We start from the raw sequence: 16,128 nt of genomic DNA, 5'->3' as shown, positions 1-16,128 counted from the left end.
TTCAGGGTCCCTGTGTTCACTGCAGTTACCTCTCTGCAACCCAGTGTCCAGAAGGCAGCACCGAGCTGGTAAAATGCATTCTGTTCTCTTCTATTGTCTTCTACTTTATAATTTGTTATTACCCTACATCAAAGATAACCCTAGCTTTCAGGGGTCTGAAAAGTAAAGCTGATATCTATCTGCCTCAAACCTGCATTCTTCCTAGTCGCCTGCAGGGGGTGACTCCTCTTGTTAAAAGAATGAAGTCTGGTTGTATAAAGTCTAAGGTGGTGGTTCTCAGTCTTTTTGTGGTGTGTCTCACATCCTGTAGTCATTGGTTATTTAATCATCTACAGTGAAAAGTGTCATACTGACACCTCTTGTTCATCATATCTGGCTTGAGGTGTCAAACACAGTGACTATGTCCATATTCATATACAGTCTTTAGTAAAATCAGCATTTATAATAGACTCTCCCACATCTGCTGCTGAGAAGAGGTTTAAAATGACTTTCTTTCTCAGATAACACAAGTACACATCTTTCTTTAACAGGCTCGTTGAAAACTTCTATTCTTTATATACAAATGAGGACAGCATTATTATCCCCCCTATGATTTTTTTTAAGTATGACCCAGGTGCTGTTAAACAGAGCAAGGAATTTTTAACACAGCTTTTCCAAACATCCTAGTTTTATTTTAGATGCTTACATTATTTTACTTCACACAAGGAAAAAAATATTTCACAAAAACTACCAGGTTGAAAATTATTACCCCCCTCCAATGCTAGTAGTCAGTTTTTGCTCAATAACAGTCTGCAGTCACTTGTTTCATTCTTCTTTGGTGAATCGCTCAAGCTCCTCTTGATTTGATGGTCTTCTGGCATAGAGCTTCAGTTACCCCCCACAGATTTCAGTGGGATTCAAGTCAAGGCTTTAATGAGGCCAGTCAATAACATTCACTGTGGTCATCTGGAGGTAAGCGACGATCCAGACCCAGTTTTGCTCGTGACTGCTTGAGATTTTCTTTTAAAATTTTCACATATCCTTCTTTCTTCATGGTTTCTTCCACCTTGACAAGATTCCCAGTTCAAGACACTCTGAAGTGTCCCCCCAGCATAACACTCCCACCACCGTGTTCACTGTGGGGATGGTGTTCTTTGTTTTGTACGCCTGTTCTTTCTTTCTCCAAAGATAAGCAGCATCTCTGTGGCCAAAGAGCTCTAATTTTATCTCATCTCATCAAAGGACGCACTTTCAGCATGCATACTCTTTCTCTAGGTTGTCCTTAGCATACTTCAGGCTGGTTTGAAGGTGTCTTTCCTGCAGGAGTGGAGTTTTTCTTAGTCTGCAACTTCACAGTCCATTCCTGTGCAGGGTCCAAGTGATCATCTTCTTTGAGACTACACTTCCTGACTTGACTAAGTTATTCATTTGTGTCTTGGCAGTTGTTCTGAGGTCTTCAGACACATCTCACCATTTTTTTTCAGCCTTTGAAACCTTTTGCTTCCTATCTTTTTTTCTCTACTTTGTGTCAGTCTTTGAATTTGTTGAAGATTTATTTTTGCAGTTCTTGACACTTGGAAACACTGTGATGACCTGGTGTGTTAACATAAATAATTAATTTTCTCAAGTCTAAACTGATTTATTTTATTTTTGGCATGATGCTTTCTGGATGAGAACCCTCAGTTTTAACTGGATTTTAAAAGCTTTGAGCATCACAAAGTTAAAGCACAGCAGTGGCTTGTAGAACAGCACTGGAGAAAACTTTGACAAAAACTTTAAAATTTCATATTGGGATTAATAATTTTATCATCCGCAATAATTACTTTGTCTGGGATTAAGTTGCTTTTCTGCCTCGCAGTTTGCAGAGCTTAATGATTTGCTCTTCTGCTTTTGTGTTCACCTGATTCTGCCTAAAAAATCGACCTGGTTTCAAGCGTTTGAAGTTCACAGAAACCATCAATCGTGCCATGATTTGATGTTGAGAAACCCCTCTTTGCTTAGTTCTGATTCCATGCTTTCCACAGGGACACAATTTCGAATGCTCTGGGAATCTTTCCCAACATCACTTTGGTCATTTTGCCAGCCAGTGTGTTTTTTTTATGTTAACTAGAGAACTGTAGCAAAAACAAAATCTATGCTTCCGTCTATTCAGGGTAGTCATCTGAGTGACTGCGAGTACGTCACATCTCCTCTCAAGCCATCGCTCAGCAAAGGCTGCGCCAAATACTGCAACACCACCAAACAGGTGAGAGAGGAACTGGTGCTTTATTTTTAACTTGATGCAGCTGAGTTATTATAGGCAATCATTTTACCTTTGCTTTTGTTTTTATGTAATTTGTGATTTTTGTTTTGTCAGATCAGTTTAATTCTGCTTAGTTTCCTGTGTTTTATTAGTTTTTCATTTTAATTATGTGTGATATTTATCAGGATGTTCACAGTTGCTGAGCTGGATTGGAAGTGACTTTATTGACACACCTGATTGTCGTCTTTTGTCACTTCCAATTCCCCAATCCTTATTGAAACATATATTTAATACATTTGAAAACATTTATTGTTTTTGTTGTGTAATGTGTGTGTGTGTGTGTGTGTGTGTTTGACAGGTAGCAAAGTGTTGTAAAGGTTTCTATGGTCCGGACTGTAAGCCCTGCATCGGAGGATTTCAGCATCCATGCTACGACAAAGGAACTGTAAGGAGGAACATTCAGGCAGCCTCGTCCTTCAGCTGATGTGTTTTAATTTTTAATTTTTTGCTTTGATTGCACACAGTGCTCTGATGGTATCCATGGTAATGGCTCATGTAGCTGTCAGGCGGGCTGGACGGGTATTGCCTGCCACATCTGTTCAGATCCAAACAAACATGGTGTGAACTGTGACGAAGGTAACGCCTCCTCTTAGCTGACAGCTTTTCACTATGTTCAATGAAATGTGCGTTTCCAATTTGATGTTTTTACATACAGAAATTATGTTTTTTAAATTTAGTTTCAGTTTTTTCTTTTAAGTTCAGTTTTGATTCTGTTGGTTTTCAGAGCGACTTTGCTTTTTTCATTTTGAGTTTATTGTTTATTTAATGTTTATTTTTTCTCTAGTTCTTGTAAGTTTCTATATTGGTTCTGGGTTTTTACCCCTCAGCCGTAAAAGGCTTATGGGGCATTATCGTCACCCTGCCGGGCGGGTGGGTAGTATGGACGTGCACTTTGGGAATGTGAGTTATTGTGAATGCTGTAAGTCGAGAACAAGGCAATGTAGATATTTTGAAATTTATACGGTAGGTCTGTCTACTAAAAATCTCAGATGTGTTCAAATTGCAATGACCTTGAGTTCATGGGACCTTGAGGTCAAATTTTCTGAAAATCTTGTGATTCTCAAGAATGAGGCAATGTAGGATTGTAAAATTTATACCATAGGTGTATCTAATAGGAGGCTGAGGGGTAGCACTGGCAGCAGCCATTATTTTTATTTGTTAAAATCAGCATGAATTATGTATTATCCTGAAAATAAAATGGCCTTTGGTATTCTGAATTTTTTTATTGGTATTCAGAAAAGGTACTGCAACATCTTTCTTTTCTGAATACTAAGGGTCATTGAGTTGCACACATGGCATCCTAGTCTTGATAAATAAATTAAGCCTCCTGATGCTTGCTGAGTTAATAAATTTGAAGACAGTAACAAAAGAACGAAGTATGAGCTCTACACAGGAGTGACTGAGCTCCTCAGCTTGTATATAAGACCACAGACACCCTATGAAGGAAGCTCATTTCCTCTGCCTCTATCCTCAGTCCTATTCTTTTGGTGAGGATAGGAATGTAGAACAACCAGTAAACTGGCCTTCATGCTGAGCCCTTTGTTCACCACAGCAGACCAGTACAAGGTCCACATCACTGCACCAATCCTGACATGAATGGCCTTCTTAGAATTTTATTGTCGATCCATCCAACAGTGGTTGAGGCCCTTTACTCAGAACCACATAAATCACACTAATTTATGGATCTGCTGGAAGAAATGAGGCAAAAAACATGATTAATCTTTGGAAATCATATTTACAAATTTTTACCCTTATATCAACATCCAGTGTCCTGTTTTCTAAAGCTTAACTGGATTAATATTATTATAATGATAAGTATTTAGTGTGAAAAACCTCTGTATATGGAAATAAAGTATTGTACAAAAGGTAATGGAGGTGCCCCCAAAAGTTGAATCTGTTCATCTGGACGTAGCGTTTTGTGGGAGAAACGTTTCGTCACTCATCCAAGTGACTTCTTCAGTCTCAGCTGACTGCAGGTTTCCCCAATCTTATAAACAGTACATTTGCATAATGACTGAAACCAGCCCACTGAAGGAACAATGGGCTGTGAGGTCAGTTCCTTAATCATAATTATGCAAATTCCCATGACCATTGATCAACAATCACTGACCAAAACCCACTGATCAAAGAACACTGATCAATGGCCATGAGTACCATTCACAGAGAGTTGGGGAATGGCTGCAATCACAGCATTGTAAGATGGCGAAAGATGTACCCTTAGGCCCCCTCCTCGATTCAGAGATGGTCTTTCCCTTTTCACGTAAATGGCCTCCTTGACTCCGCGCTCAAACCAGCGTTCTTCCCTGTCCAGGATGTGTACATCCTCATCGTTGAAAGAGTGTCCACTGGCCTGTAGGTGTAAATACACTGCAGAGTCCTGGCCTGATGAGGTTGCTCTTCTGTGTTGTGCCATCCGCTTCGCTAGAGGTTGTTTGGTTTCCCCGATGTATAAATCCTGGCAATCCTCCTGGCACTTAACAGCGTACACTATGTTACTCTGTTTGTGTCGGGGGACCCGATCCTTGGGGTGGACTAGTTTTTGGCGCAGCGTATTTTGGGGTTTAAAAGCCACAGAGACCCGGTGTTTAGAAAAAATGCGTCTCAACTGTTCCGATACTCCTGACACATACGGGATCACGACAGGTTTTCGCCTGGGCAGCAGTTGTCCTTCTCTCCTGGATCGGCTGGAGCTTTCTTTAGGTGCCTTCCCAGCTTTGACAAAAGTCCAGCTGGGATAACCACATTTACTCAGGGCCTTCTTGATGTGCTGTTCTTCTGCCTCCCTGGCCGCTGTGTCAGTTCCTTCAGTGGGCTGGTTTCAGTCATTATGCAAATGTACTGTTTATAAGGTTTGGGGAAACCTGCAGTCAGCTGAGACTGAAGAAGTCACTTGGATGAGTGACGAAACGTTTCTCCCACAAAACGTCCAGATGAACAGATTCAACTTTTGGAGATTTACTTTCCTGGATGATTGAGAATGCATCAAGACGTAATGGAGGTGCATTTTGTTTAAATACTCAAACTGACTGAAAATTCTGACACATGTGTTTGTCTTTAGATTGCCGCTGTGTTCACGGAACGTGCGATAACCGACCAGGCACCAGTGGTGTGTGTCGGAGAGGCTCTTGTTTGGAGGGATTCTCTGGGGACCTGTGTGATAAGACGGCCAAGCCGTGCAATGCAGACGGACTGCTGCAGCATTGTCACATCCACGCTTACTGTAATCAGACAGGACTGGCTATTACGTAAGAAAATACTAATGCTAAAACTGTTACTATAACTTGATGCTGAGGGATCGTTTTGTGTTGAGTCCCTTTTTAGGTGTTGTATATTTTAGACAGCAAAAAGTTTTTTGTTCTTGCCGTGGCTCCTGAGGTCTGTTTTTGGACATTTAATTAGGATTCTGAAGCCATCCCCACTCGCTTACTCCTCAATGTCTGAGACAAACTGCACAAAACTCTTTGTAATCGGATGTATCCTCAGTTCTTCTTTGGACTAAGTTTTTGGATTAAGGTACTTGTGATAATCGGATGATCTGATATCTTCGTGTTGGTGTTGTTCCCAGATCATCATGAAAATGTTGTTCCAGGTTCAGCATTGCAAGTGACCAATCACATTGTTGTGACGTTATTCTTTTGCGCACCAAGCCATTCGTGCATTTATGAAATTCCAGTGTTGCAAGGACAATATCAATTCTGCTTACCGTTTATTAAAGGGTTAGGGTTAGGATTAGGATCAGGGTCCGTTGATCGGTGGACAGAGGCGGTTTCTCGCAGCTTAAGTACAGTTTTTTGTTTTACGGCGGTTTTTCCCGAAGTCGCAAAAGTATGACGTCACAACATTCTGATTGGTCACTTGCAATATTGATCCTGGAACAACATTTAGTATGATGATCTGGGAACAACACCAACACGATAATATCAGATCGTGCTGTGATAATCAAGAATTAAGGACTTTGTACAATACCTGCAATTTTTAAGTTTCACTACTGACCTGAAAAGGATGATGCTCAATCAGATCTGGGGTTTTTGTGAAGTAGGCCAAGTTTTCATTAGAAACGCTATTCTAGCTTGCTTGGCACTTGCGTTAGCATGACTGATCTTCTCGTGACAGATGGCATACTGTTGGCAGATGAAGCTATCAGACAGACAGACATTTGTGACAATTTATTCATTTATACAGCTTTGTTGTGTTTGGCCCAGTATCAGAAAATTATCCTTTTTTTTAACCCCGAATCTCTCCATCCATCCATCCACCAGCCCACCCTGTTGAGTCCTTTGTATCCACCTGCTCCCAGCACACCAAGTGTTCTTGTGCCAGCCAACAGACATAAACTCTTTAGCATGTCCTGCATGTGGAGGAGTTATGGCTCTACTCTGAGTGCCCCTGAGTAACTTAGGGCCTCATCCTATCTCTAAGGGAGGCTTATTTTCTCAAAAATGAATGAATGAAAAAAATGAACTTTGAACAACTGCACACCCTGAGTTTTGTGATTAGGAAAGGTATACCATTTCATATTGTTTTTTTATATATCTATAAAAGCTAAGTTTTACTTTGAGTTTCATAATAAAAAAAATCTAATGGTCGTTTAAGAAACTCCCTTGAAATTCATATGGAAACATTTAATCAAAAGCCATAATGAAGCCAAAATAACTGCCAAAGATTTAAATGCTGGCATGGTTAAAAAGTTCTGGTTGTCCTGTACTGTTATATAAATATATTTTTAGTAATTCCTTCAGTGATCTTCTGCAAAGAAATAAACAACAGGGATTTGTCACCTCTGTTATTCCATCACCTGTTGAGTTTGTTTAACTGTGTGTGTGTCTTACATAAGGTGTGTATGTAAGGATGGATATGAGGGTGACGGTCACTCCTGTACTGCCATCAACCCCTGTCTGAAGAGTAACCGAGGAGACTGCGACACCAATGTAAGATTGTTTCTTTGTGCGTGTGTGTGTGTGTGTGTGTCTTTTCTCACCACAGTGATCTTGCTGTCAACAACATCACAGCGGGGATGTCTTTGTTTTAACCTATCCAGAGTCCCCCGCTCCTTCTCTTCAGTCACATTAATAATAAACATCCTCCTCAAAATAAATAAAGAAAAATATTCTTGCTTTTTCCCATGATTATTGTGAGCTGATTCCAACAGTCTATAGGCCAGATTTAGTAATGCATTGCACCAGCACAAACTGGGTTTTGTCGGTATTTACGAGAGAGGGCACTGACAGGATTGCTTTAAGACGTAGGAACTCAGAGATTTTTGTGACTGACTAAGTTGCATTTGTATTTCTGGGAGTTCATTTCTCAGAGTGCAAAATGTGAATGGAGAATGGCAGCACAGAATCAAAGCAGTGATAGGATTTAGGACAGGACCCCCTCGGAGTCTAGACACTGATGGTGGTGAAGAAGAAGCCTGAGGCTGAAATGGGGCTCTGACTGAGGTGTCTGTGGGGTGGAGATTGGGAGGAGGAGAAGGAGGGTTGAACGAATGAGGGTCTGTAAGGGAGTACGATGGAGATTTAACACAAAAATGGAAGCTGATTGACTCAAAGAATGAGGGCAAGAAGATAATTGGACTAGAGTAATGATGTCAGTATTGAGATTGACAGTGTGGGAAATCTGTAGTGATGTAAAGAACAGAAAAGCAGCCGAACACCCAGGAAAGCAGACAGATGAGTGACTGTAGATCTTTCAAATTGAGTTTCATTTCAATAAACTGATTTACTAATGTTTGCAACGTTTCAACTTACTGCTTGTATATTTAATGAAGAAGAAAGAAAGAAGAAGAAAAAAGCATGTCTTATATTTCTTGATTGATATTGAAATGAACTGACTGAGCATGTGTTTAAAAAATATCTATCAACTAACTAACAACAACTGTGAAAGCTTTTTGGGGATCATGCTCACATACTGTTTTGTCCCATTTAGTAAATCTGGCCTTATGTGTTGTTGTTCTGCTATATTTATTTAATGTGTGTGTTTTTATTTAATGTTTTACCTTCAGTAATCATAAAGATAAACTCTTTTATATTCAGTGCAGTGTTCTTGTCTTTGTGACATCCTCTTTCTCTGCAGGCTGAGTGTGTGTATGCGGGTCCAGGTAATGCTTCATGTGTGTGTGCTGAGGGCTGGACGGGTGATGGCAGAGTGTGTGTGGAGATCAACAACTGTCAGCTGGAGAGTCGAGGAGGCTGCAGCCCCAACGCGGACTGTAACCACATCGGACCCGGACAGGTCGGTGCTTAAAATTTGTGATAGGATAAACTTTAAATGGAACTATGTTCATTGTGAATTTTCAACTCCATATTTTGATTCTTGTACTCCAGTAGAGAAGCTCAGTATAAATCCTGGGCCAAAGTAACCAGAGATCACTTGTATATATGCTGAACACATTATGTAAAAGTTGCAAATATGAGAATTCACCATTGTATATGTAAAAGTAACTGGTTACTAACCAGCTGTCAGGCTGTTCTGTTTCTCATCTGACTGTTTCTCCATCTGCAGAGTGACTGTGTTTGTAAAACTGGATATATGGGTAATGGAAAGGTGTGTGACCTCATCAACCCCTGCCTAAAAAAGAACGGAGGCTGCCATGAGCTGGTATTCACACACACACACACACACACACACATGCACACACACATGAACACATATGCCAAGTAAGAATGACTAATAATAACCATAGATCATAATTTCCCAACCTTTGGGTTAAATAAAGCATGTTGGTTTTGAATGATGAATGGTAGATTGTTATGTTATCAGCAGCACAAACACCATGTAGAGTGTAGCTCCAGTTCAGTGAGTCAGGAGGTGAAGCCTAGCAGACACTTACAGCTACAGTTGTCCAAGTCAGCACACCTGTTAGTCAAAGCCTCTAACTTTTAAGCCAAATATATGAGATGTATAGTTATTATTAATGGGAAAAATTAGTTATAGAGCCTGGTACCATTGTAACAGGCATTAAATTAGTTTTAATGCTGTAAAGTTGGGTATGGGAGTCTGAGGGGACTGGCTTTGTTTTGGAGGCAGCCTCAAGCTTCAATTTAGGCCTTGGAGGTTAGCACTCAATAATGATAATTGTAGCTGTTCTCATTGATGGGTTACACTAACTCTGAATTTAGAAAAATGTAGCAACAGTGTAAGTCCATTAAAGTTAATGGTAAAGATTCAGTCCCATCAATTAGCGTTTGTATATAACTTCAGAAGAACTCTACTTGCAGGGCAAATAAAACCAAACACTACCTGTTTCTGTGCAATAAGGAAAAAATATCTTACTGCTGATCATTAAAATTAATTAGTTTGAAAAAATTAGGTAAAATAGCTAAAAGATTGTGAAACTTTTTTTATTTGCATAATGAGATTTGATCAGACATCAAGAAAGTCTTTGAAGTCTTTGTCTGTTGGATGAATTTTATTAAATCTTTAGAGAGCTTCTGATTCTTTTCCCAACATGAAATTTTTCCTGGTTTGGCATTTTGTATTGGGGATATGATGAGACCAACATTAGTGAGACCCATAGTCAGAGCAACCACTTTTACCAGATGAATCAAATAATTACAGTTGATTCGAGGTCCTGATCTGTGTTTGCTAACAAAGAAAGCATCCCTCTGTGTATAGAAAAGCTGTTTATGGTCACACTTTGTAGAAAATAGTTCATACTTCTAGTCATTGAAGAGACCATAGTATTATTGCTTTTCTATTTTTAAAGTTTAAATCTTTATCCCTTGAGAGCATACTAGGCATAAACCTTGCTTCTCTTTTCTGAACTGAGCAGTTTCAGGCCTGCTCGTAGAACAGAATTACTGGGTCTGCATCACAAGTTAGTGAGGGTGGTCTCTGCCTACTCTAGCAGCTACTCTTGGAAAACCTGAAAACTATTCTAAGGCTTGTCAAACCTCATCTTTATTGATATATACTGAGATGTCAGAACTCGTCATTATGTTTGGTACAGGCGATGTCATCAACTGTTATCTCGAAGGAAATTCTTGCATGTAAAACAAAAAATTTGAGTAGCTTGTGAGTATTTGTTATGCAACAGTATTAATGATTTAGATTAACATCCTATAATTCTGTGTGTGTGTGTGTGTGTTTTGTTTTGTTTTGTTTTTTTGTATGTCAGGCAAAGTGTGAGAAGACAGATGGTGGAGGTCACACCTGCACCTGTCCTGACGGCTACGCTGGAGACGGAAACATTTGCTACGGATCATTACTTGACGTAAATAATTAGCTCATTATGATCCATTGTGGTTATATAAGTTGAACTCATTCACTTTCATGGTGAGCCAAATCAGTTTCACTATGTTAAGTGAAAATAAAATGAAAGACAGTCAAAGTGTGGAACTAATATCTTTTTCCTAATCTAGATTGAAGGGCGTTTATTTTTATTTACTGCAGGTGCTTTAATTTCATTTCAACCATACAACATTTTTCAGGTTACACTCAGTTTTAATGCATTGCACAAAAAATTAGAAAAAAAAAAATCAACATACATGTGGCCAATATGCAGCCGGTCCTCAGGCTGCAAAAAAAAAAGGAAAAAAAATGTAAATTATTTTTTTGGTTTATTTATTGCAGAAAAAATTAATTTAACACGAGCACTCAGAGAATACGAGCAAGGATATAATAAAACTGTTTTATGATGTTTCTATTATAACAGGCGGGCATTAACCTGCTTATAAAACAACGCACTGATGTCTGACTTTTGACCTATGACCTTGAAACCTTACATGCTAAAATGTTGTATTTTATGATTTTTACTCATATGATTGTAGCACAATTGGCTGAGATCTTTAGCGTCTATAATTAAAAAAAAAGGTTTTAAGATGTATTCATGATTTTTGCAAAAGTTGCATCATTGTGACATCATAGGGCATCTAATTGAAAAAGAAAACGTGTGTTGGGTCGCTCTCTCCATGCTCTTTCATATGATATATGTTTTATATAAGTTTATATAGACTTATATGACTTATATAAGTCATATAAGTCAAATGTCTGGGGATGGGTTGTGTCTGAGAAACCTAATTAACTGGGCTGCACATTTAATGTTATTTTTAGTTCTCTTTTTTTAATTAAGATGCCAGATTCCAGTTATTTTTTTGCATTTCTGAACAGAAAAAAATGTTTTCTGGTTGAATGTTACACTTGATAAATTTCTGACTCCTTAAAGAAGTCCAGTGCGTATATTTGGCTTCAGTTTGTTATTTGTCTCATAAATAACAATATAGTTTTTACTTTTTAAAATGTTTTTAAACAAGATTTCTAAAATATTTGTGTTATTGTTTGTATTACTTCAGACTTGATTCATTTACTGTAATTCATTGCACAGTTATGTTTCTGTGGCTGTGTTTGCAGGAGCTGGAGATGAATATAAAGATGTACAGTTTCTACCGGCTGACTCAGGTAAGTAAGAGGTAAACAAACTACTCCAAAGTTATTGAACTTCGTCAGTTTTCTGGGTTCAAAGTTAAACTACATTAAAGCCTTGATAGCTGGCGAGTTTCTTAATTTAGTGACTGATGTTGAAAATGGGTAGAAATCTGGGATTTTCACCTCTTCTACTGTTTTCCTGCAGCTCCCTCCTTTCTGTTTTGAGCCTCTCACATGATGCCCCCAAGAAGACAGGTGTAGAGACTGACACATAAGCTAAAGACATGTACTGATTTGCATTTTGGCCTGCTACAAGAATCAGTGTCAGCTTAAGCGCACACTGATTTTATAAAATTTTCTACATTTCCACCTGCTGTAAAATTATGTTTTTGACAGGAAAGGGAAGCCTTTACAGAAATTGCTGTTTTGTCAACTGTGTGATGGTTTTCTCATCTATTGTTGTACATGGCACTGTAGTGGCAAAGGTGTTGTTAAAAGTTAAAAATATGAATAAATCCCAGCCAATGGAGTCAAGGCAGCCAAAACAATTAGACACCTACCCAGGCTGAATGTTACCTTTCACACAGGTGAAGCTTCTGTAGGTCCATCTGTTCATTGTTTTCATAAACTACTCTGCTCCAATGATAACTAAGCTGTATACGGTGTTGTGTGATCAGAGTTTCAGTCCTGCCTTTAAGGACCTGAATGGGAACTTAACTGTGTTGGTGCCAACTAAAGACGCTCTCAGGAACATGAGTACAGCTGACAACTTATTCTGGAACAGCCGACACCACCTGCCTTACTTCCTGCGGTTAGTAAAGTCACACACACATTAAAACTGATCCTTGAGCTCACACAAAGCATGCCAGTGCATGAAGTTTGTGTGACAGAATCAGTGTTTCTAACACAAAATAAAAATGGAGCCAACTTAGCACAAAGTCTAACTTAGAAATTTAGTTTACTTTTCTGTTTGTAGACTTTGTAATATATTGATTTTATATTGAATATATTGATTTTGTATTGATTCTCTTTTAAACAGTACTTTAATGTATTTTTTCATTTTATTCTTTTTAATCTTTAATTTTAATCTTCTTTGTTTTTTCGTTTGGCTGTTATGTTTTATTTTTTGTATATTATATAGTAATATGCTTGTCTTTAAACTCTGTTGTGTTTTAGTGCGATATAAAAATTAAAGTGATTTTTAAACCAGCTCACAGGAGACTGCGGGGGTATTATGATAAGTTACAGAGAATCTCTGTGTATGGAAATTAGTATTTCCAGAGTTTTCTCCAGGCCATTGTAAATTTCATGAGACAGCTACAGACAGTGACTCATTTATCTAACACCACAATCTAGTTTAAGGTCTGTATGATTGTTTTCTTAATGAATCACAGAGATAGAATGATTTAAAGGGATACAGTATAATTCACTTGATATTTGGCAGATATGGGCAGCATGTAGCCTGAGGAAATCTTACTTTGCTTAAAAGGCACCTCCTCTCCACATTAGCCTGCAGAATAAGACGTCTGAGCCTTTTATACCATTCAAAGTTTGTACTCATTAACCATAATGTATTCTCTTTGTGCCCACATTTACATACTACTCCACATATTACCTGAATTGCCGACTATCATGCCTTAGGCATGTGCGATGTGCTTTTACCTTACCTTATCTTTTCACACTGCTTACAGCTGTTTGAGTTTATTAAATACCTGAATCTTCATATGATCCATAGGTGTGTCTCCAAAGACAGAGATCCATTTGTGCATAAGACACAGCAGCAGTGACTGTTAATTATTTAGTTATACCCAACACATACAGATAATCAGTCAGTAGCCAATAGTATTTCACAACAGGTGAGGCAGGTGAGCTGCCACAGAGAAGCACAGTTTAATGTTAAATCTCTTGTTACACAGATCGGTATGTGAAGTATTTGGGTATTGTATCAGTATAGTGTTCATGGATATTTGCTATCGCTACGATCTCTGATCTTTGTATTTAAATGTATAGCATAATATTTATTGATTATATGAAGCTCCAGCCCATCACCCTCTTCCCCATTGTCCAACTGATATTTAAAAGTCAGTCGCCCAGATTAAGTGGTGTTGCATTTCACCTATAGCAGACCTAACTAAATGGAAATCCTCCATAACCCAGCCAAAATTCTGGCTCCCACAGATTGGCTCTATGCCCATGTGGCAAAAATATTACAATCAATCAATTACAGAGATTCCTGATTTTAACTCCTTATCTAAGGAGGACAATATTGTAGACCTGCACAAGGCTGGAATGGACTACAAGGCCATCAGCAAGAAGCTTGGTGTGAAGACGACAACTGAAAAATTATTCAGATATGATAGAAAATAGAAGAAAAATAGAAATGTGATTAGGCATCACCCTCAGTCTGGAGCTCCACGTAATATCTTGCCTAATGGGGTGAAGATGATCTTGAGAAATAAGGTGGATTGGCCTAAAACTATGTGGGAGGGGCTTGTTAATGATCTGAAGGCAGTAGCAACCGCAGACACCAAGAACACCAGTGGTTACTCACTGTGACATAATTGAAATCTTGCAGCACCCAGAAGGCCACCCTCCCAAAAAGGCACGCGTACACGTCGGTTTTAAGTTTGTCAATGAACATGTAAATGATTCAGAGAAGGTTTGAGACAAAGAGCTGTGGTCAGATTAAACCAAAATCAACTCAACCTGCTGTGTTTGGAGGAAGAGATATACTGAGGGTCACTCAAAGAATACCATCCCCACAGTTAAGCACATAAGTGGTAACATCATGCTTTGGGGCTGTTTTTCTGGTCAGGGTACAGGACCAGACTTCACTGCATTGATCTGCCAATTAATGGGGCCATGTACCGTAAAATGTCTGTAAAATACTGTTAAAAAGCTGGAATGGGATAGGTCGTTCAGCATGACCAAAAACATGAAGCACATTTGAAAATCTGAAGAATCACATTAGAAAATCTGTGGAGGGAGCTGAATCTTTGAGTTGCCAAGCAGCACCCAAGAAACCTAAAGGATTTAGAAAGTTTCTGTAATGAGGGGTGGGCCAAAATCCTTCCTGAGATCTGTGCAAACATGGTGACCAACTACAAGTTACCATTTGGCTTGCCAACAAAGGTTTCTCCGCCAAGTACTAAGTCATATTTTGCTAGGTGATGAATTACTTATTTCATTCAGTGACATGCGAGTCCACTTATAACTTTCATGTAGTGTGTGTTTTTTTTCTTCTATATTTCTGGATTCTCTCTTTCTCTCAATTAAAATGAAACTACCAGTTCTTCTTTAATTGAGCAAACTTACAAATTCAGCAGGAGTTCAAATAAGCGTTTCCGTCACTGATCGTTGTGTCAGTAAAGATGTTGGTGGTGCATCTGAAAGACTGGAAAAATTAAACATTTCTGTACTGTTTAAATTAGGAACTGCTGATCTGATGGATCACATGTCCTTTGCTGAAAGCATCCTGGAGCGTGCTGTGTGTTTTAGAGAAATTGTTTTTATTTATTTATTTATTTACTGCTCCCTTTGGTTGCAGGGCACACGTGTTGAAGGGGATCTACTCTGTGGAAGATCTGGGCAGCATGGTGGGCAAAAGGCTGCCAACCCTAAACGTACCCACTCAGTGGGAGATCAGCAACAGCAGTGGGGTAAGAGGGGGCCAGTTGTGTCTCACCACATGACTACACATTCCAGTGGGTTTACTCAGATTTTTTTGTGTTCACAAGGTTCACCTGATGTAGGTACTGCAGGTGTACAAGGGTATTCATGTCACTACATTCATGTTAAATGTAACTACATTCTATGGAAATGATTTGCATTTTATCCTCTTTAAACTGGCGCTTACAGACAAATGTAGTATACTTTAACAAAATTAGAGAGAAAAATCATTTCAATCATTCAAGAAATTCAGTCAATCATTCATTCAAAATCATTCAGTCATTTTAATTCTTTAATAGGAAAATCTATGAAAAAATAACTTTTCAGTCAGTATCATTATTTTTTCGGATCTATTTTATTGTACCTTACCTTTTGGCCTGTGTGTGTGTGTGTGTGTGTGTGTGTGTGTGTGTGTGTGTGTGTGTGTGTTTCAGGTCATCCAAATTGGAAAAGCATCCATTCTCACCCCCAACCTACCTGCGATCAATGGCTATCTCCACATCATAGACAAGGTACACATGAATCTTTACAGTGAAATGAAAAGAAATAAATACAGATTTTTTCATGCAGAGCAAATAATGATGTGAATAAATAACATTATTAGCAGATTAGTTTACTCTCTATCCAAGTACACATGCAGAGTACCTTTCTCTCTGTCTGTCTGTTGTCAGATTCTGGCTCCGCCTCTCTCAGACCTCCCACCTGAGCCTCCCACACTTATGGCTTTCCTAAACTCCTCCTCCAACTTCACGCTTTTCAGAGAGTATGTGCTGGTAAGTCTGTCTGATCTCAGCATCATGTGATAAGATGTA

The 16,128-nt window shown here is 38.8% G+C and overlaps 1 protein-coding gene across 1 annotated transcript in view; it reads left to right on the top strand.

Annotated features, from left to right (window-relative positions):
* stab1 (stabilin 1) overlaps nt 1–16,128 on the top strand; it is a 166,746-nt gene that overhangs the window by 31,569 nt on the left and 119,049 nt on the right. The window contains exons 19-32 of the mRNA XM_039612026.1: nt 6–68; nt 2,132–2,224; nt 2,580–2,666; nt 2,746–2,857; nt 5,340–5,526; nt 7,116–7,209; nt 8,357–8,515; nt 8,786–8,881; nt 10,401–10,496; nt 11,633–11,680; nt 12,325–12,458; nt 15,195–15,306; nt 15,751–15,828; nt 15,988–16,089. Of these exons, the coding sequence (XP_039467960.1) occupies nt 6–68; nt 2,132–2,224; nt 2,580–2,666; nt 2,746–2,857; nt 5,340–5,526; nt 7,116–7,209; nt 8,357–8,515; nt 8,786–8,881; nt 10,401–10,496; nt 11,633–11,680; nt 12,325–12,458; nt 15,195–15,306; nt 15,751–15,828; nt 15,988–16,089 (1,461 nt within the window). The remainder of the gene's footprint in view (nt 1–5; nt 69–2,131; nt 2,225–2,579; nt 2,667–2,745; nt 2,858–5,339; nt 5,527–7,115; nt 7,210–8,356; nt 8,516–8,785; nt 8,882–10,400; nt 10,497–11,632; nt 11,681–12,324; nt 12,459–15,194; nt 15,307–15,750; nt 15,829–15,987; nt 16,090–16,128) is intronic.

This window comes from Oreochromis aureus, linkage group 5 (genome assembly GCF_013358895.1).
Source record: "Oreochromis aureus strain Israel breed Guangdong linkage group 5, ZZ_aureus, whole genome shotgun sequence".
NCBI classification, from domain to species: domain Eukaryota; kingdom Metazoa; phylum Chordata; class Actinopteri; order Cichliformes; family Cichlidae; genus Oreochromis; species Oreochromis aureus.
This window is presented reverse-complemented; position numbering and strand designations above follow the sequence as displayed.